Below are 20187 nucleotides of genomic sequence, written 5' to 3'. Positions count from 1 at the left end.
CCGGCGAGGTGCTCGTTGCTCGGGAGATGGCCGGGGAGGTGGTTCCGGGAGAAGCCGGCGAGGTGGTCGGAGATCGGGAGAATGCCGGCGACGAGAGGGAGAAGGGGGAACGGGGGGGTTTTGGGCGTTGGCGAGGTGCAATGCACCGACCGGCGACGAGAGGGAGAAGGGGGAGACGGCGGGAGGGGAGGGGAAGAGCGGGGTGGGGGGGGTTTGGGGGGTGTAGAGAGCAATTTAGGTGAGGGGGTGGGGAGGGTGGGGGGTAATTTAGGAATTTTCAATTTTTTAGGGGTGTCCTTAGCAAATGGGGGGGTGTAGAGAGTATTTAATTTTTTTTTAATTTTGGGGGGTGTCCTGAGCAATAGGGGGGGTGTATATAGAACCACCCCTAGGTCTGGGATTAGGTATTATTGACGATCTCGCAGATTGGGTCGTGTTCCGATCAGAGTCGTGGAGGCTTGATAAGTATAATATATTCTTGATCGTACCCGAACCTGACCCCAGCCTGGCGCATTACCGCCCCTGTGAAGATGTCGTAAACTATGTACCAAAATAAAAAAAAAGATGTCATAAACTTTCTTCGGGGAGAAATTACAACCATCCACCGCTTGCAAAAGCCGGTCCTCCCGACGCCCTTCGCATCTCCTCGTTCCCAACCCGCAGCCCGCTCAGACTCTTGCGGTAAGAACCTAAACCCTCCCCTCTTCCCTCCTCTTCTATGGCCATCTGGCGATTAGGTTTAGGGTTTTCTCTGATCCGGTTATCCAAGTTCTTCAGGCCGCCGTTGCCCTCTTCTTCTCATTCTTCGATCCGATCCAAACCAACCCGGCTTTATTTGTACTCTCAAACGTCAGTTCGAATCGCGTACAAGCGTTCAATTCACGATTTCAAATCTCGAGTTCTTGATCTTTGTCATCTTAGGGCGTTTGATCCCTTGATTTTCAGTTGATGGATCGCTAATCCTGCTACTATTTGGTTGTTTTAGTTATATTATGAATTTTTTAGGGTTTTTATGCGAAGCTCTGATTTTTTTTTCTTTTCAATTTAGATATTTTCTTCCCTTCCTTTTTGTTAGATGGATTGGCAAGGACAGAAGCACTCGGAGTTTTTGATGCAGATTTTGCTCGTAGTGTTCGCGGTTGTTGCTTTCGCGGTCGGATATGCTATCGAATCCTTCCAGATGATGATACTTATCTACGCCTCTGGAGTTTTGCTGACTGCATTGATTACGGTGCCCAATTGGCCCTTTTTTAATCGCCACCCGCTGAAATGGTTGGACCCGAGCGAGGCTGATCGACACCCGAAGCCACAGGCGACCACTGCGGCTTCAAAGAAGAAGGCATCCAAGCAAAAGTAGAAGTAGGTCTTGTTACAGCTTTCAGAGTTTTGTTAGGGCTTTTTCATCGTTGCTGTCCTGTCGATGGGGCAAACTTTAGTAGTGCTGGGCGTTTCCGGTAGTGGATGCTTGATTCATTCTTGTCTTTAAAGTAGTTTAATACTGCTTATATTACCTCCATAATGGTTAAGTGAAAGTTAAACTTTATGAAAAAGCGAACAGCTCGTCCTAATCCTTTCTTATCTTTTCTGCGTTCTCATATTACTGTTTTGAATGGTTTGGACTTTGAAGTGTGAGAAAAATTATTGATCACGATCTATTTATTGCATCTAGTTACACGGATAGCTGTGCTGTTTGGAAAAAAAACCCCAAAAAAACTCGCTATTTCTCTAATCGACTGACAAGGGTTTGCTCATTTTGTAGCAAGGATTCCTTTATTCTGGAAATTGACCTGTTATATTACAAAGAAACATAGTAAGTGTTCCTCTTGCATGGTTTATGAAATGATTAAATTTATATTTTTAAGTCTATGTGTAATGTATCAGAGCATTATCATGGTACTATGTGTTCTGCATTGTTATTGGATGTTGAATTTCTGTTGGAAGTTGAGGAAAGAGTTGGAATTATATATACATTAGCCTTTCTAGGCTTATTGCATATATAACAAGGACAAGTAAGATAAAACAGGGCATGGGGATGAAAGCTCATGAGTTTCATATCCAATCCCGATGATGAAGCTGAAGTAGAGATTTTGCAAGAAACACATTGTCCTTCATCTGATCATTAATGGAGATAGGAGAGCTTATTACCTTTTTGTGGTCTAAGAAGAAAGAACAATTTGAGCAAGATAATGTCTTTTTAATTTCCATGATCAAAGAAGTTGAAGCAGATAGGGCCTAGAGGTTCTTATTTGTTTGAGCCTTCACATGATCAATGAATGTGCCATTGCATCTGCTATGGATCACTTGTTGTCCATTTCTAGTCAACTCAGGTACCATCTTGTTACATCCTGTAGCTCTTGTGTTAATATTATGTTTTTCTGTTGTTCATTTGCAATACCATTATTTTAACCAACAACCTGTGTTTTATATTATTCAAATTGATTATCAACTGACAAAAAAGATTAAACAGAATTCAATGTGAGCATGCATGTTTGAGATATTGATATCCTTCACAATAAAATATTGATATCTTAATAGAATATATTGTTTGTTATTTTGTTCCTTTTTTCTCTAAATTTATACTCTCCAACAAAATACATAGCATGAAATGTGAATGGATATAGAAGTTATATGCTCATGTATAGGAACTTGAGATTGACATGAGGAACTTGAGATTTATCAATACGGTATTTAATGTATGGAAGTTATATGCTCATGTATCAATATGGTATTTAGAGTATTTCATTTCTTTGTGGAGGCAGAAGTCAATAAGTATCCTGTCTGTTCCATGCTTGTATTTTTAACTAGAATATTGTAGGGTCAGCATTTGCACTAATTGCTCTCTAGAAAAGATGCTACATATTTTATTTATCAACATGGCAGCGTAAAGTAAGCAAGACATTTACCCTTTGAAAATTCGAAGTGCTGTTGTGTCATGTTTGAGATTCCAAGAGTATTGGCACAGTGCAATCTTGAAACTTAATTTTTTTTCTAGGTCATAAAGATAGGAACAAATATTGGAAGCTAAATTCCAGTCCCATTACTTTTCAGTTATAAACTTTTTCTTTGTAAGTGGTAATGGGTATTGATAATTTGCTTGAAGTTTGAAGTAAGGTTAAACAAGGAACTTGGTCTGTATAAGGACAACTTCAGGTTGCCTTTGTATAGTTTAGGATGGTAATGAATAATCTGTGGTTTGAGATTGATTTACTACTGGACTGTGTACCTTCCCCTATATATTGCTACCAACCTGATTTAGAGACTAGAGGATGTTTAATCAAATCAATTATCATGCTTTGACTTTCTCTCTCTCTCTCTCTCTCTCTCTCTCTCCTTCCTCTTGATATATCTCTTGTTTTTCTTTTTCTCTCTCCATTTTTCTTTTCCAAGTAGACTCATGTTTCTATTAGCTTGACCTCATGAGCCCTTTTATTATACCATTAGCTATCCTATTATCAGTGGCATAAATTTAGTAATGTAGCAAGAATCTGCCCAAATGAACAATCTCTGCTGGAGCAACAGCATCTTCTGGCGACAATACTTTAATTTGAGTGATTGTTATAGAGAAAACTTCAACAGGACCACGTGTTATAGAAAAAACTTCAAGGGGACTGTGTATTGAAATGGATCAAAAAGTTGATTGCCATTATGTGCATAGATTGTCTTTATGCTTCAATGACTGAATATTTTCTTTAGAGCCAACTCTTTCACTTTCTCATTCAGGTACAACTCAGTTGTTTCCCTTCTCGTAAAGGAAATGCTAAGCTTTTTAATAATCACTTCCCCATCCTTTTTCCCTTGGAACAATATTTTGAAGATATATCCGTTAGTGGTTATTGTACCAAGATAGATCTATACCATGAGGAGACTATATCCCATAATTTTGAGGTTGTCAATATATATGATAAATACTAATTCTTTAGTCTATTAAAGATTATTTGGGTTTTTTAGGTCTCTCCACTCTTTAAAGGTGCATTATCTCAGCTTGGGCATGAATGGTGATGACGTCAAGAGGGGGTTTTACCTTCTAAATAACTGCAGATTTGGATGTTACTTCCTAAGCCAGCTTGACCCATAACTTAACAATATCCAAAAGTATTTAGGGTTATTGCAAATGTATCCTTTCTATGTTGGACAAGATTTTAAAAAAATAAATAAAGATGGATAACTACAGGAAGTATCAGACATGTCCTGCTGTTTTGGAGGTGTATCAGCATCTAGTACATATTAACCAAAAAGTATTTAGGGAGGCAAACTATCTTGCAGATTGGCTCTCTGGTAGATATTCAAATATGGATTTCATCAGCAACTGTTCTTTCCACCATGATTTCTCTCATTTGTTATTATATGATACCATGGGCAGGAGCTATTTACATTCCTTGTAAATATTCTTTGGGTCATTGACCTTCTGGTTTATCAGAAAAAGAAAAACAAACAAAGCTTCTTTACTGAAGTACTGATGCTTCATATCTTGCTATGTGACATGGTAAGAGCATTCCTTCTTGTGAAATATTAGCCATTTAAAACTGTAGAAGCAAAGTGTTGTTGGGGGGAAGCTAAAACCAAAAAATGACTTTTGTATTTTTTGTGCTTGTATGAGTCTGAATACCTCTTTTATCCTGCATTTACATAATGAATTCCTTGATGTGATTTTTTGAACTCTGGATGGCCAGAAAGCTATTGAACTTCCCTGCATGACTGTCAGGGTTACATTTACAGCCCTTCAATTTATCTCTCCTAATTTGTGCAGATTATTTCCCAGTCTCAATTTTTGACCTTCTACATCTTGTATTCTGCCCCTTTAACAGGGATACCAATCATTCTTTTTAAAGTTCTATTAGTTTCACTTATCTTCTTGTTTATTGGGGCTGATCTGCTTAAAACTAGGATTTTGCACTTTATTGGAACAATTTATGAAGATTGCTTTATAGAATATATAGCTGTGCCAATTAGATAGAACAATACTTGTTGGCTGTGGTTATGGTTATTAAAGGAGACTCCATGATTGCTTTAAGCAGCATTCATAGTTTTAGTTCAGCAGCTCGCTGTACCTACATTAATATGTTCTAATTTTTGTCTGCATAGAGATATCCTTTGGTTTTCTTAATTCAGATATCAGCATCACTTGTATTTTTTTCTACTCACCAGGCTTAAGATATCAGAAGATAACATCTACTTTCCTTACCTAAATGATTTACTCTGTTGTATGAGCTTTCTTCTGTCAATCTTTTCCTTGTTTTGAGAAGTATCTCCTTTAAGTTATTGATAATTAACTTGTACATTTTCTTATGTTTATTCAGCAGCGGACTGTTCCTATTTTAAGATCTTCCAATTTTTGTCTGCATAGAGATATCCTTTGGTTTTCTTAATTCAAATATCAGCATCACTTGTATTTTGTCAACTCACCAGGCTTAAGATATTAGAAGATAACATTCACAGTTGCTCCCTTACCTAAATAATGGACTCGATTTTATGATTTTTCTTCTATTAATCTTTTCCTTGTTGTGAAAAGTATCTCGTTTAAGTTATTGATAATTTAACTTGTAGTTTTTTATGTTTATTCTATTTTCGTCCTTCCTTTTGTTTCATTTCCTCTTTTCACTCTCCATTTTTTCCTTCATTTTTGCCCTACATGTTCTCACTGTCTTCACTTTTTCATGCTATCCTGAATCGAACCATTGGAAACACGAAATTTATGTATGTATGTATGTAGGTTGGTTTGTATGTACATATGTAGTACATACATATTTTGGAGGAATTTGTAGATTAGATCATAGTTATGAGTCTTCTTGTAGCTAATTAAGGTGCATTAATTTTCGCTCAGAATGAAGATATGTTAAATTTGAGTTTCTTGGCTCCTAACTTGGCTGTCTATGTTTATGCCTTGACTGTTATATAATTTGCATGACCTTATGGGTCCTTTTTGAACTCCTCATCTTTTACAAGTTGAGCTCTGTGCTTCTGTTGTTATCATCCTAGATTTTCAACTTTCCAATCTATCCATCTGTTGCTACCTTTCTAGATCCTAACTTTCCATTTTCCGTAGAAGTTTTCGAACCAGTGTTCTCTCTAGGGCGGCCGAGGTGGCAGATTATTTCTTATAAGAGAAAAGTTGAGATCAAATGGTGATATAAGAGGATGGGGCATGGTTTAGCTTGATGACAAAAATCTCCATTTAATGTCTATCCTATTTGTTCTGGCAGAGATCACAAGTGGTATAGCTTGTTGTGAAGTGATGGGAGGAGAAATTACATCAGGATATTTTTTTTCTTTAGAAAATGTATGCACTGCAATGGGAGTTGACCATGGAAATAGAGAAATTTAGTAGAATCAATATGACAGAGGCAAATGCGTTTTGTTCAGGAAATTGTGAATGCAATATATTAGTCATGCTACAAGTAGTGAATGTGCACAAAAAAATATGTCAATAAGTTAAAAATGTTCATCTAGTTTGACTAGTCATGGAGAACTGTGAATTTGGTCCAAAGACATGGGCATCCATTCATCCAAGTGTCTTTTAATGATCATGGTTCAAATCATTAAAAATCTGTCAAAATATTAATCTAGTATAATTATGTCTTCCAATACCATAAATATGTTGCAAAGCTCTGTGCACCCCACTGACTGAAGGCCCCTAATTGTTTGGGATGCTTGCAAGGAAAGGTCGGTTGATGTTTATGATAGATGCTACTCTTATCAGACTAGTGCTTTGCTTGAAGATCCCAAAGTAATTGCATCCGATATCATGGTCTGATAAATATCATGAGGTTCTTGTCATTTTGCTTGTTAGTTGTAATTGCTTTTGTGCATGGAGTTCTTTGGTACCTTTTTCTGGATTCAATAGAATTATATGTAGCAATTCTAAACCTATGTGGGCATAATTATAATCACAAATAGATTCATACACCATCTGCTTTGATTTTGCCTATTCGATACTCTCTTGACAGTGGTTCCTACAGAAGGCAAATTCTGCTGTACTGGGAAGTTTGTTTAAATGATCTTTATCCAAGTTTTTTTTTAAAATATATATATATATATTTTTATATGTCTCTGCTCCCACTTTTGTTCCCATTAGATTTCAATCAAATATCACTGGTGCTGCTTCTGGTGTAAACTACAGCAAACGTCTTGTATCTTCAATATCTCCTTGCACTTCGTGCTCGGTATTGCTTCCTCTAAGCTCCTACTCTTGATTTTCGTCTCAGCTGTTTTAGCATGAGAAAGTCATCCTATAGCATGCAGGCATGCATGCACTTGTGCACTTGCCTACACACGTGCACATGCACACATGCATCTGCAAGCACTTGTGCCCTTGCCTACACACGTGCACATGCACAACATGCATGCTCGCACTCGTACACAACCACACATGCTCACACTCTTTTTTATTAGGAAATATGGGTTTGCCATCTATAATAATTCATCGAAAGCATTCTGGCTTACAGAGTTACAGTTCCCATGTTACGAAACTTCTCTTTTTTAATAGGAAACTGTGAAAATTAATCTCAGCGGACCTGATTCTCCAGTTGGCCGTTCGTACTTTGGGATTTATAGCAGGAAACGCCCAGTTCAATCCTTGTTTTCAATGGAAAAATTGTCTGTTTGATTGGTTTTTATCATTTTTAAAGTATAGAATTATGTTGTGTCACCGGGCAGATGTGTAAGCCAAGTTCAGCATGCTATACCTTTGTAAACTCCTTAGAGAACTGGTTTCGCACGGACAATATATGGCATTAGTTGGTGGTAGCTATGCCTGCAGAAAACTCTGGTATTGCTGCTTTGTATCATATTATTGAAGGATGAACTCGTGCTGATGCTGAAGTGTACGTTAAAAGAACGAGGGAATGAGAAAGGTCCTATATGTATGAAGTAGGGTCCTCTTGATGTAGGAAAATGTCTATTATGTCCATTTTATTGAAGAGCGAACTCGGCAGTAAGAATGCAGACGCTGTAGCCATGCCTATCTGCGAACAAGGAAAATGTGTTATTTTGTTCCTTTTCGTTTGGATTTTCTTTTGGACTGCATTTTTTGCCTGTGGATTGAATGTTGTATCTTTACCCTGTTATCGAACAGTTTAACTGACGGATCCAGATATTTTTCTCAGAAAAGCAAAAGTTTTTCAATTTTTTTTTTTCTTTTGAGTCAGGAAAATAAAGTTTCACGTTATGAAACCTGCTTGTGGAACCATGGATTACGAGCTTATGCACTCAAAACTCAGGCTCATCGGCCACAAAATTTATATGTTTAAACGTGGTGGACCAAGAACAAATCAAATGGTGGGACTTGAAAAATTTACTTCTGATTACAAGTTGAATTGATGACCTTCGATTGCGATGAGCTTATCAAATAGAATACCAAAGTTCCCTGTTTACCCGCATTCCTATAATACCAAATGCCTCACTAATCCCTATTAGATTTCTATCATTTTGTATTTTTCCTTCTGAAAGATTTTGTGGCAAACCATTTCGTAAAAACGTTTGTCATTATGCGATAGGATCTCATTGTCCTATACCTGCCAAAGTCTGGACCTAACTCAAACATCTCCATTCATGAAAACTGCCAAAATTACCAACATGAAAGCAAAAAGGGCTGTCTCATGAGTTCAATGGATTTAGTCTGGACCGGCAACCCATAGGTCTTTTATTAGGCCTATTCCGTACTGAAACTGCATGAATCATCTGTTTTAATACGAAAAAAAAAATCCTCGTCAGCCCTGTGTCCTCCATGATTCCACACACGTCCTCCATGATTCCACAAATGCAGGAAGCTAAGAGCTGGTGGTTGCTACCAATTAAATAAGGTTTGCTTTTCAAATAAACAAAATAGAGAAGTGGAGGGACATGGTTAGGCCAACGGTTAGTTCCCTGATACGCTTGGAACCGAAGCAAATTGTTAGATTTTTGGTCACCATCTCAGCCCAACTCCCTACCTTCCTTTCGCTTCAATCCCACCTTTACTAGTTTTCAACTAAAAGGGACTCACATCTGCATATTTATATTTCATCTCGCCGTAGAAGAATTCGTCAGTTCCATTCCTCTTCACCTCTTACCCCAAGGAAGGATTATTTTAGCGGTCCCAATTCCTCGGTTGTCTCAAAGTTCGAAAATGTCAAGCTGTCCAACCAAACCAGCGAACCATAATGCATCAAAATCTCTGTCTGCCGGTAATTCCACGTCTGCGATTATTATGGGCTGATCTTATCAGTAGTTTTCTCCAATGCAGTTCTCAGGAGAGATGGAAATTTTGAGTGATTCCTAGCCAACCTTCTGTAGAAAACTTAGAATTTATTGGTGGTGGTCCTTGGGTTATCTGGATGAACACCCGTTACTATTTCCCACCCACATATACGCCATCTCTCGCCAGAGAAGGCCATATGCCGATCGTCGAGGGTCACCAGAATGCACCCCGAGCTCTGCCTCTCGCATTCCTAATGAGGATGGTTATGAGGATATCCAGAGCCAGATGGTTCAGCTTCCTGAGAAGAGTCTTTCAGTATCAGAACGGGTCGAGGTCCGATTTAGTCTCGAACCCATTCAATTCCAAGCCATGGTTGGCCCTCGAGTCCATAGTTCTGGTATTCCAGATGGTTGTCATCACGGTTACAATGGCCGTATCTCACAAGGAGAACCCAGTTTGGCCCCTCAGAAGCTGGCTGGCCGGGTACAACCTTGGGAATCTCCTCAGCCTTCCCCTTCTATATTGGCGCTACCGCCACTCCAACATCAGCAACGTCGTCACTGATTTAGAACAGCAGATGAGCGCCGAGGAATCGAGGTAATCTCTCCATCCACCAATGAAGGAAAACTTCTTATTTGATTCGGCCCAACTTTATGCCAACAAATCTGCCATCATGTATGTGTACCAGAAGTTCTCATCTGATGAACAAGTCCAGGACGCTCCTCGAGCTATTTTTTGCGATATGGTTCGTGATGGGCAACGTATGGATCTTCGACTCCCGGCATGGGTCCTTCGACAGAGCACCGAAGCTGCATGTCCTTTGCCTGACGCTGCTTGCTTGGAATGCTATCGTCTACTCCTTCCCCTTCCTGCTGTTTGTGCTGCTCTGCTGCTGCGTCCCGTTCATAAGCAGCACCTTGGGATACAACATGAACTTGGCCTCTGCCGACCGAGGAGCCTCAGATGATCAGATATCGAGGCTGCCTCATTGGCAGTTCAAGAAAGTAGAGCCTATGACTGGGACTGCAAGCGAGAACCCAGTAAGTCAGATGACTGCCAAACACTGTTTGGAGCATCAAATTGGAACCTTATCCGCAGGTCTGTATTACTACTGTTTGATGATGTTCTTCGATTTTCTTGTGTGGGCAGGAGTGCTGCTGCATATGTCTGGCCAAGTACGGAGACAGAGAGGAGGTGAGGCAGCTGCCGTGCTCGCATCTTTTCCATCTGAGGTGTGTCGATCAATGGCTGAGAATCATATCTTCTTGTCCTCTGTGCAAGCAAGAGCTAGAGAAATGATGCAGAACAGAGCCCCATTCGACCTTTTTTGTTTGTCGAGATATATATGTTCGTATAGTTTTTTTTTTTATTTGTTTGTTTTGTAAATAAAAGTTTTTTTCTTTTTTTTCTTCTGTTCGTTAATCAAATTGAGATAGTCGGTCCGCAAAAAGAGTTATTGGAATTATTCTTGAATTATTTGCTAGTTTGCAGACAGATCACGAACAATTTATAAAAAAATCATGAATCTCACGAGTAAATCATGGAATAACTATCCATCGTACCTTGTACGGGGAAATGGAAAAAATAATGAAGAAAAGAAAAGAAAGGGAGGAGGAATTAAAAGGCTCAAGTCTGGTGATAATACATACAGACCTGGAGCAAGGAGCGAAAAAACCTGACAGGTCCAAAGGGACCCCAGACCAAGGGTCATTTCCTCATATATAAATAATACTCGACTCTTTAATATGTCGGGATCGCTCGCTCCTCCAGCCCTACATGACTAGCCTACTCCTAAGATAGGAGGGATGGGATGCTTAGAATTCAATTAGGCTTCAAAAAGCAGGACTAAAATGATCAAATGGGCTGTGCTTTAGACCTAAGCACAGAAGAGACTACCAACTGTTTCTACATCCTCCTACCTGCAAACTTGGAATAGTGCTCCCTTTGCAAGAGAATAAAGGGATAAAGGATCAATCCAAGTTGCCACTACAGCACCCGTAGTTTAACATCACAGAAAAGGAGCAATGACGAGAGAATCTATGCATTTCAACTTCTACATTACATGCACGAGTTTATTTTCCATTTACTGTTCTCTTCTCTCTCTTTTTTAAGAAGGGGGTGGGGGGTGGGGGGTGGGTGCACGATGCAATAGCACAACAATTTCTCCAGACCAGACACATACCTCAACTGCAGAAAGAATTGACAGCCTCCTACCGCTGAACATCAGTGTATTTCGTCTTTCCGGATACAACAAAGCAGATAAGTACACAATTGTAATGATGATCTCATAGATGAAGGCCACTAAGGCAAGAATAACTTTGTCCATATTCTTTTTTGCTGTAGATCCTTGACAGACGGTAATTGGCTTGCTCAGCTGCTTCAAATTTTTATAGCCGGTCCTGCATCATGAACAAGTTTTTGCCCCTGAAACTAAAGCTGAAGTTTAAATTTCAAATAGACATGCAAGGGTACCAAGTGGTCACAAACACAACATAACAGAGTTCCTTATGAGCTGAACAAGAAATTTCTGCAAGGGCCATTTCTTTCTAGGATAGTAAGGTTAATTTGTAAATTTTGGTAGATTACAACCACTTTATCATGAAATCAAATGCATCAATAGAGTAGCAAAGCAGTCAGATGACTTCACCAAGTCATAAACATCACCATCGAGCTCTTTCACATTTCCTCAGAAAGTCCACCACAGACATTGTTGAGACAACATTGTCTTTTGGGGGAACGAAAAGAGGCCTTCTACATAGGCCATCTCTTGAGGACCATGCTAATCTATGAACATCAGATAGTTCAGATGCTTGAGGCCGTGGTCACAGTATCAGACCCAACCCACTGACCTAGTTGCCTCCGGGAGAAAAAGATATTTCAGGAGCTTGTATAACCAAAAGAACTTTCATAGGAAGCTTGAGGTCATGAGTTTAAAGCCACTCTAACCCCAATAACTTATTGAAACATGGATGATCTAGAACTGCCTAAATGGGATGGTACCACTGCACCGTTTCAATGCGAGTCCAGCATCAGTACGGATGCTGGGGCACTGAAACAGTCTGTACCATATGTACTGGCTGTTCCTGTCTGCACCAGTGCACACCAGTGATATTGTATCGACCATACTGATTGGTATTAATGGTTTTTTTTATTCTTTTTAATGTCTTCAGTTTCAGTATGTACCATTGAAACTGGTGCCGTCCTGACACCGTACCATCCAATGAAAAAACAGCATGGGTTCGGCACCGATATTTAAAACCTTGGCTTAAAACAAACCAGAAGATGAACTAGATATTCTCTGACTGCTAAACAACATTGAAAAAAGTTGTCTTAAACTGTGTTCCTATTTTTTCTTGGGGTAGAAAACCCAAAAATAGTTTTGTTCGACTAAATCTCCTATGTACAATCAGTTTGTTTCTTCTACATCTTGATTGTCTCTCCTTCATCTCAATAATGGACAAGAAGAAAGGTGGAGAGGAAGAAGACCAAGTTAAATCATGAATTGGCAGAATGTCTAGCTAGCAGATAATTGGACTCATTGGAGGTACCAGGATGATAAAAACCTGAGTTGGATGAGTCATTATGAGATTTCTACAATTGGCTAGCAAAAGGCATTGATATCTGAAGTAATAAATAGAATTTTTCCAGGTTATTAATCATTATCAATTAACTGCAGCACTATATTCTACAATTCTGGATTTAGTTCTTTCCCGCCTTGACTCTGCAGTTGATGAAAATGCATCGATTGAAAATCCCAGTGCTCGGTGATCCGGTAAGCATTCTAATATGGCAAAACACATAGGAAACATAACATAATTTCCCAGAGAGCTAAAGGTAGACAGACATGGTAAAATATCAATGAAATAACAAAGGTGGTATTCTACAACTTAATAATCATCAATGGCAATTTGAAACTCCCCTCATGATTTTTACATGTTCTAGAACACCATGTCCCCTTTCTACCTTGGATAAAATACAGGCCACTAAAGTCCTGCTTCTAGTTCGAAATATTTTCATGCCCATCCTTCAATCACCAATTTGGAGAAAGTAAATAACAGAATAAACCATGAGGTAATTTGGCGGGCATTCAAGAAGAAGCATGCAGGCAGATGTTTCATTGAAATTTCAAGCACATGTATGGTGGTGTGTGATGTAACCATCACATGTCAAGAAACTCCGATCATGGTGATGGTTGGCCCAAACCATTATCATATTCATAATCATCTAGGCCTAAACCAAGAGTAAGAATTAAGCACAATGTCCTAGACCTACTAGTCTTATTTGGAAGTTGACAGCATAGTGTATACAATTTGCAGATAATGAAGTATCAAATGATGAGATAAGGATAATGTTGAATGCAAAAATGAAACTATGGAGGAATAAATTTGGGATAGGGGCCTAGTACTAATAGAAAATATACAGTTATTGGGAAAGAACAGATGAGGTGATCAAAGGCCATAGGCATGAGGTGAAAACAGTTTCAGTATCTCAAAATATCATACCAAAAGAATGGAGAGATAGATGTTAGCATCTCTAATAGAATTAGAATTGGTAGATTTAATACCAAGCAACTTTTAAGGAGTTAAGAGACCGATGCAAATAAGGCACAGAATGTTGTGTAACTTTCTGCTGGATAATAAAGAGTGTCCAAACACACTAGATATGTGGTAAAAATGATCATGTACAAGTAGATATGCCAAAAATATAGAAGGGAGAGACATTGAAGTTGAATTAATTGAGGAAGCAATTGAGATGGTATCAGCAAATGCAATAGAAACCTGAAGAGAAATAATAATATAATGATAGCACAATTCTTATTGGACTGGTTAATGTTCCTACTGCTCATTTTAAATAAGGTAAAAAAATGAGGAAGCAGGTGCAAGAGCAGAAGCAAGACATGAAAAAGGGACATGGTGCCACTGGTAAAAGATTCTAATTACTAAAGGCAAGTTACTGATACTGAGGCATTCATAATACATGCAGATGAGATATTCTCTTCCCACAAGATCCCTATCAGCAGGGAAGAAACTCAAGATGGTTAAAGCCACCTTGACAGTTCAACACAGCACTACAGAATTCATCGTAGTTACTTATAAGGTTCCCATGATTTGGAAAGTGGATCAAGAAAGTTATGGATGCTTCAATGGTTCGATAAATCACTGTAAAGCTTATCAAGTTATTGCAAACCATTACCTCGATGATATCTTTGCTGCTATAGCAAAGATGACAACAATTCATATTAAAAGATGTTGAAGATGCTAACGCATATTGGTGCATAATGCACGTATGCATATCACTTGTGTTTTACCGTTCTCACGTTGCATATGATAGAGCAATACCTTATTGACAAGGTGTAGCTTAAAATCCCAGGTTGTTTGTCACTATCGTGGATATAATTTCATGTTGGCTTCTTGACATAGAACACCAATGTTAACAAAAAGATGAAAAAGAACACATGCTAAAAGTTCCATTGATGAATTTGCTTAGTGAAGAAAACACAAAAAACATCATATCAGATTTGTTCAAATTAAAGTTTAATAAGTAGTTGCAGTTACCATATTATCAGAGTGCGCTGCAGATATATCGCTTAAGCTAGAATGTCCATGTTGAGGCCTTTTGCCCTCTTCTGGTTCAGAATCATAACATTCACCACTCCATAGTTGACGTTGCGGCCTGCGATCCATATCCTCATCTTCCTACATTAAAGCAAGTTCTTCGAGTCATGTAGAATCATTTAAAAACGTAAAGGTAAAAGGATGCAAGTAAATTTGGTTGCAGCAGGGGGGACTACCTCCTCAGGAGTTTCTGCATCTGGAGGTCTGGCCTGAAACTGTACACTTGGAACATGCTGTATCTTCGAAAGGTGCTCCAACAAAACATTCCTGGAATGTCATAAACCAATCAATGCAGAAAAGGCATGATATCAAATTACATATATTTGTTTCCTACAAAGTAAATGCAAGGAAAAAAGAATGGAGAAAAAAACAGTCATGGAATGGCCAGTATGCATGGCTACTCTGAGTAACTGAATTTCAGTAAGTTAACTCATGGTGAAAAGTAAACAAATCATTCAGATATAAACAAGAAATCTCACTGATGCTTAAGCAACTAAATGCTGTTTTCCATAATACAAAGTGGGAACGGAAGTTCAACATGTTGTTTTTGAACAACATCTTTCCATTAGCAAACTTCTCATGCGGTTATAACTTTTGGATCAGTATAGTATTTATTGCCAACTTTTTTGCAACAAAAATGTAGTACACCATAGCATCACATGAACCAATTTGATAACCTATTGAAATGTTACACTGCATATTATTTGACATACTGTCAACAACATTCAAGAAAGATTATATCCTCTCAGAAACCATATACATATCAAAACTAGTCAAGAAAAGAATTCAGTTATTAAAAATCATAAATATACATTTTTCATAACAACATCAAGAAATATAAATGAAATAATCAGATGAACGTATGGTTAACAATTACCTCATTGTCTCGAGATCTTGTGGAGAGTTCTGATTCTCTATGTTTTTTGGTTCAATATGAAGATTATAGTCAGGACCAAAGTACTCATAATATTCATTGTACGGCAACTTATTATCAGGTTCCACTCCAACTGCAACAGCTGTCTGCACCATGGTACCATATAACATTTTATAACCATCTCAAATTACAGTGATGCTTAAAAATTACAAATATGTAACAGACCTCATAGCACCAGCAGCGAGCAACATTCCTAATAGTATAACCTCCACCACCCAATACCATCAGAGGTACATTAAAAGATCTGAGATATCGTAGACAATCTGCATGCCCCTTCACTGACAAGTTGAAGCAACCTAGCCTATCTCCAGCCAAGGAATCTGCACCACACTGGAGAACCACTGCATCAGGCTGATAAACCTCCATTACTTTTTGAATGATTGGCCTAAATAGTCCACGGAAGCTATCATCATCTGTGCCATCATTCAAAGGAACATTCAAAGCATAGTACTTTCCTTTCCCAAAACCATTGTCCTTGATATGCCCTGTCCCAGGAAAGAAGTCCCCATATTTGTGGAATGAGACAGTCATGACTCTATCAGTTGTGAAAAAAGCCTCTTCAACACCATCTCCATGATGGACATCAATGTCTACATAGAGTACACGCTGCCCAACATTTGAATCAGCTAAAAAGCAAGAAGCAAGGCTACAAAAAATAAAATGTCATAATAAATTGATGCAGTTTATATGGACAAATATGAGCAAGCACTAATGAACTCTGTTATAAAGTAAAACCGCAACTCCCACACAAATTCATTTAACTCCTTAAAATGTTATGCCATTTGTACTTATCTGGTCACAAAATGATAACTAGACTATGGAAAGATTTAGATAAAACAGATAAAATTTTGGAAAATGCATATGATGTACCACAAGAGGTGATTTATGATGCATTAGGAAAGCAAAATATACAAAAAGGATGCATTGAAATTATATCAATAGTTTAAAGAGACTAATGCCAAGAATTAAAGAAATCATCACAATGATAACATGCTTGTTTTTTTTTTTTTTTGGTGATTTACATGTTTGTTTTTTTAGATAAAATATATATATTCTATAAGTACATGAATTTAAAGTGAAATTGCCACATAATCTCAACAAATATGAGAAGGAAATACCCAAGTTCAATACATTTGCAAACTATGCTAAAAAATGATAGAGAATAGACTCTGATATAGTAAGAAGCGAAAGATTCATAGTTGCTAATATACAATATATTTTTAAACAAATGGAGAAATGAATTAACTATACAATTTAGAAATGGAAAGGGCAGATTGCCCGCCAAATCACTACTTTAGTTCAACGGTATGGTATGGAAGTCGTTGATCAGCTGAGCGATAGCCAAAGCTCAACTAATACCGCGGAACCGCTTGTGCACTGCACTAATCCCCGACTGCCACATCAGCTCAGTGAACTGAGCAATAATCTGACAGGTGATTAGCACTGGTGCTCTTTAGCCATGTATTTATGAATTTTACTACATATGAATATTGTACAAATAAAGATCTGATACGACAGAAAATATCCTAAATGGTGTGTAACAACTTTTTCTTGGCTTCTCTTATTTTTTTCCTATTTTCTTATAATTATTTATAGCTTATTTTCTTGTCCAAAACTTAAATTTTATAGCAAAGCTGCCAAAATCAGACCTTCAAAGGCCTAGCTGAAACTGAAACCAAATTTTTAAACCTCCGTTGGGAAGAAAAACATGGATGTCATGTTATGTGGACACATAAGGATACAACAATTCTGAATAGGAATTACTAAACGATCTGGTAACTAGACCTATTATAGATCTGAGAAACACATGTTAAGTAGGATATGAGATTTAACTAGCTGTCCACATCAAATCCACATGGTACATACAATGGCATATTGCAACTTGTCAAAGATGTGTAATGTAGCATTTTCGGACCATTCACTGAAAGACTGATCAGTGCAACACCAATCTATAATCAGCCAAACCGCTTTAAATGCATTCCATTTCCTGATTTCACTACCAAAACTCTTCTAGGGTCAATTTGCAAAAGCCAGAACGGGATCAGACTTACTAGAATCAGATGCAGAAAAGAATCAAGGCTTAGTCAAACATGAAGAGGTAAGCACAAAATTTAGAATCTTTTTTTCCGTTAATTCTAACAAGCAAATATTGGGCTTTTCTCCCATGCCGCCAAGAAAGTATGATGACCTATAGTAGATCCGCGGATTCTTTGAATGAGTCCATCGATCTATATATACTTAAACGATAATCGAAGGGATTAGACAAACCCTAGTGCCATATTTAGAAAAAACCCTACTTAAACGACGATTGAAGGGATTGGATAAACCCTAGAAGAAGATCCTAGTGCCATATCGTCTTTAACTTAGATCAGCTCGCTGCAATTATTTCATAAACCCTAGAAGAATAAAAACAGATACAAATCGTCCATGGCAAGAATAACTGGCAATATAGATTGGAAAGAAAAAGAAGACGAAGAATAAGAATATATTGAGAGCGGGGGAGGGGAGTAGGGTTCAAAAATAACGAAAAGACTTATAGTTAAAAAGAAGGAGAAAAACCAAGAAGTCAGCAGCGGAAGAGTCAGAGCAGCTCACCCTGTGGAACTTGAGGAGCTCGAGGATGCCGAGGACGATGTCGTTGACGTAGCAGAAGCCGGAGGCCTCGCACTTCTTGGCGTGATGAAGACCGCCAGCCCAGTTGATGGCGATGTCGGCGTCGCCGCGGTTGATCTTGACGGCGGCGCCGATGGAACCGCCAGCGGAGGCCTGGCAGAACTCGAAGAGGCCGTCGAAGACGGGGCAGTCCTCGCCGACGTTGAAGCGCTTCAGGAGGCGGGGGTCGGCGGGGGCGGGGGCGGGGGCGGGGGAGACGAGGGCGGAGAGGAAGTCGACATAGTCATCGGAGTGGAAGCGGCGGATGTCGTCGGCGGAGGCGGGGAAGGGGCGGCAGACCTCCATGAGGTGGTGGAGGGAGTAGTGCACGACCAGATTGTGGGCCATCCGGATGCGGTGGGGCTTCATCGGGTGCCCCTGTCCGTAGTAGTAGTCCCCGATTGTCGGCTCGTAGAAGTAGGTCACCCGCCGCTTCTTCGCGTCCGCTCCCGACGACGCCGGCAGCGACGCCCCCTCCCCCTCCCCAAACGGCCCTCGGGATCCGGACATGGACATGGCCGTCGGCATGGGCATGGATGGACCTCTCTCACCAGCTCCTTCTATCTTTCTCTCTCAGTGGAAACCGGAAAGAAAGAAGACCTCCGCAGGGTTGCCGGCTCGCTCAGCACGCACCTGAGAGAGAGAGGGAGAGAGAGGAGAGCGGGCGACTGGGTTTTCAGCTTCATGTTTGGGTATTTAAGCACCTGATTTAAGGGGTGCTCTTGGGGTTTATTTTACCGCCCCAATTGTAAGAGTCACGCGTAGGATGCCGTATCTCATGGCGAGTGGGGCTCACAGAGTCATTCTAGACACGTGTAAACGCGAGCAAACAAGATCTAGCCCCAGGCCCTCCTCACTGTCTGACCGAACCAGACATGAGTTAAGCTAGGTTGGTGTTTGAGTTGTAATTGTACATTGTAACAGGATAATTAATTAACGAGAAAATAGATATTTGTAACTCCAAGTAGCCACCTTTTCATCATTTATTCTTGAATTAATAACATCCCTTATTTTGCTGGGATGACACAATCCCTTGCCATTTTAGGTAAGGCAAGAGTTCGGTAACTTCATGCAATGGATTGGAGATGTAGTTTTTGTGCAAAAGAAGGATTTGCCTTTGGACCGCCAACCGGCCATATGGGGATCCATGCGGACATGACCGGATGATGGATTCATGCAAACAAAAGTGGATCCTTCTTTTTTGCATGAGAGATAAAGCCTCGATCTCTTTGCGCAAATTGGTATTGCAGGTATTTCACTGATTGCTTAGAGATCTATGCATCGGGTGATCCAATAGTAGATTCGTGCAAAAAATTTTTAATGTAAGATATAACTCTGGTCCTTTTGTACAAATTGGTATTGTAAGCACCAAACTGAAACCACCCGAAGATCGAGACTTCAGCCCAAGTAAAAGGGTGTGTCTAGGGCAGGGATGGGGTTAGAACCCCTCACTAATCAGAAAAATATCCCTTATTTGGTTGATATTTCAGGTTACTGAATTAATTAAGATGTGAAGTTGTAATTAAGTTGGGAAGAAAATTTAATAAATTATGGGAAAGAGAGTCTACAGGTTAGACTGCTTCCATATCACAACTTATCCAGATCCAGACGCCGAGTATTACAAAACCTGGCTCCAAAATAATCCAAAATCTAGGTTCCAAATAAACTAATTAACTTTTTATAATGTTTTTTAATTTTTTGAAGTGGTTTAAGAAAATTTAATAGAAGTTTCTAATGCTGATGCAAGGACTCATTGTAGGTCCACCATCCAGTGAACTTATCCACTGCACCGGCTGTTTCTTTTGCAGCAT

The 20187-nt window shown here is 39.2% G+C and overlaps 3 protein-coding genes across 6 annotated transcripts; 2 read left to right on the top strand and 1 right to left on the bottom strand.

The window, feature by feature from the left end:
• The first annotated feature begins 534 nt into the window (after positions 1-534).
• LOC103708151 (probable signal peptidase complex subunit 1) lies at positions 535-1595 on the top strand. Its single transcript, XM_008792936.4, has 2 exons — positions 535-681; positions 1049-1595. The coding sequence occupies exon 2, from the start codon at positions 1076-1078 to the stop codon at positions 1355-1357; it is 282 nt and encodes a 93-aa protein (XP_008791158.2). The 5' UTR covers positions 535-681; positions 1049-1075; the 3' UTR covers positions 1358-1595.
• A 7133-nt stretch (positions 1596-8728) lies between these two features.
• On the top strand, positions 8729-10648 carry LOC103708152 (E3 ubiquitin-protein ligase At1g63170-like). Of its 2 annotated transcripts, XM_008792937.4 has the most exons (3): positions 8758-9772; positions 9864-10215; positions 10325-10648. In XM_008792937.4, exons 1-3 carry the CDS (start codon positions 9312-9314, stop codon positions 10472-10474), a joined length of 963 nt encoding a protein of 320 aa, XP_008791159.2. In that variant the 5' UTR covers positions 8758-9311; the 3' UTR covers positions 10475-10648. The 2 variants fall into 2 exon arrangements, with proteins under 2 accessions (XP_026660837.2, XP_008791159.2); XM_026805036.2 differs by having other exon boundaries at positions 8729-9772; positions 9864-10648.
• Positions 10649-11200: 552 nt separating this feature from the next.
• Positions 11201-19062, bottom strand: LOC103708153 (histone deacetylase 6). 3 transcript variants are annotated; one of them, XM_008792938.4, is made up of 6 exons: positions 18320-19062; positions 15890-16330; positions 15668-15810; positions 14967-15057; positions 14731-14871; positions 11201-11605 (listed from the first exon to the last, which is right to left on the bottom strand). In XM_008792938.4, exons 1-6 carry the CDS (start codon positions 18908-18910, stop codon positions 11555-11557), a joined length of 1458 nt encoding a protein of 485 aa, XP_008791160.2. In that variant the 5' UTR covers positions 18911-19062; the 3' UTR covers positions 11201-11554. The 3 variants fall into 3 exon arrangements, with proteins under 3 accessions (XP_008791160.2, XP_008791162.2, XP_008791163.2); XM_008792940.4 differs by having other exon boundaries at positions 11201-11599; XM_008792941.4 differs by having other exon boundaries at positions 11201-11574.
• Between the last annotated feature and the right edge of the window lie 1125 nt (positions 19063-20187).

Source organism: Phoenix dactylifera, chromosome 4 (genome assembly GCF_009389715.1).
Source record: "Phoenix dactylifera cultivar Barhee BC4 chromosome 4, palm_55x_up_171113_PBpolish2nd_filt_p, whole genome shotgun sequence".
In the NCBI taxonomy this organism is placed as follows: domain Eukaryota; kingdom Viridiplantae; phylum Streptophyta; class Magnoliopsida; order Arecales; family Arecaceae; genus Phoenix; species Phoenix dactylifera.
This window is presented reverse-complemented; position numbering and strand designations above follow the sequence as displayed.

What these genes read in the sequence shown, in the direction of transcription:
- LOC103708151 (XM_008792936.4), top strand. Translation starts at nt 1,076, where the DNA reads ATGGATTGGCAAGGACAGAAGCACTCGGAGTTTTTGATGCAGATTTTG.
- LOC103708152 (XM_026805036.2), top strand. Translation starts at nt 9,312, where the DNA reads ATGAACACCCGTTACTATTTCCCACCCACATATACGCCATCTCTCGCC. An exon ending in ATGAGCGCCGAGGAATCGAG is followed by an intron (nt 9,773 to 9,863) that starts GTAATCTCTCCA and finishes TATGTGTACCAG; the next exon opens with AAGTTCTCATCTGATGAACA.
- LOC103708153 (XM_008792938.4), bottom strand. Translation starts at nt 18,910, where the DNA reads ATGCCCATGCCGACGGCCATGTCCATGTCCGGATCCCGAGGGCCGTTT. An exon ending in AGCTCCTCAAGTTCCACAGG is followed by an intron (nt 16,331 to 18,319) that starts GTGAGCTGCTCT and finishes AATGTTGGGCAG; the next exon opens with CGTGTACTCTATGTAGACAT. An exon ending in ATGCAGAAACTCCTGAGGAG is followed by an intron (nt 14,872 to 14,966) that starts GTAGTCCCCCCT and finishes GCTTTAATGTAG; the next exon opens with GAAGATGAGGATATGGATCG.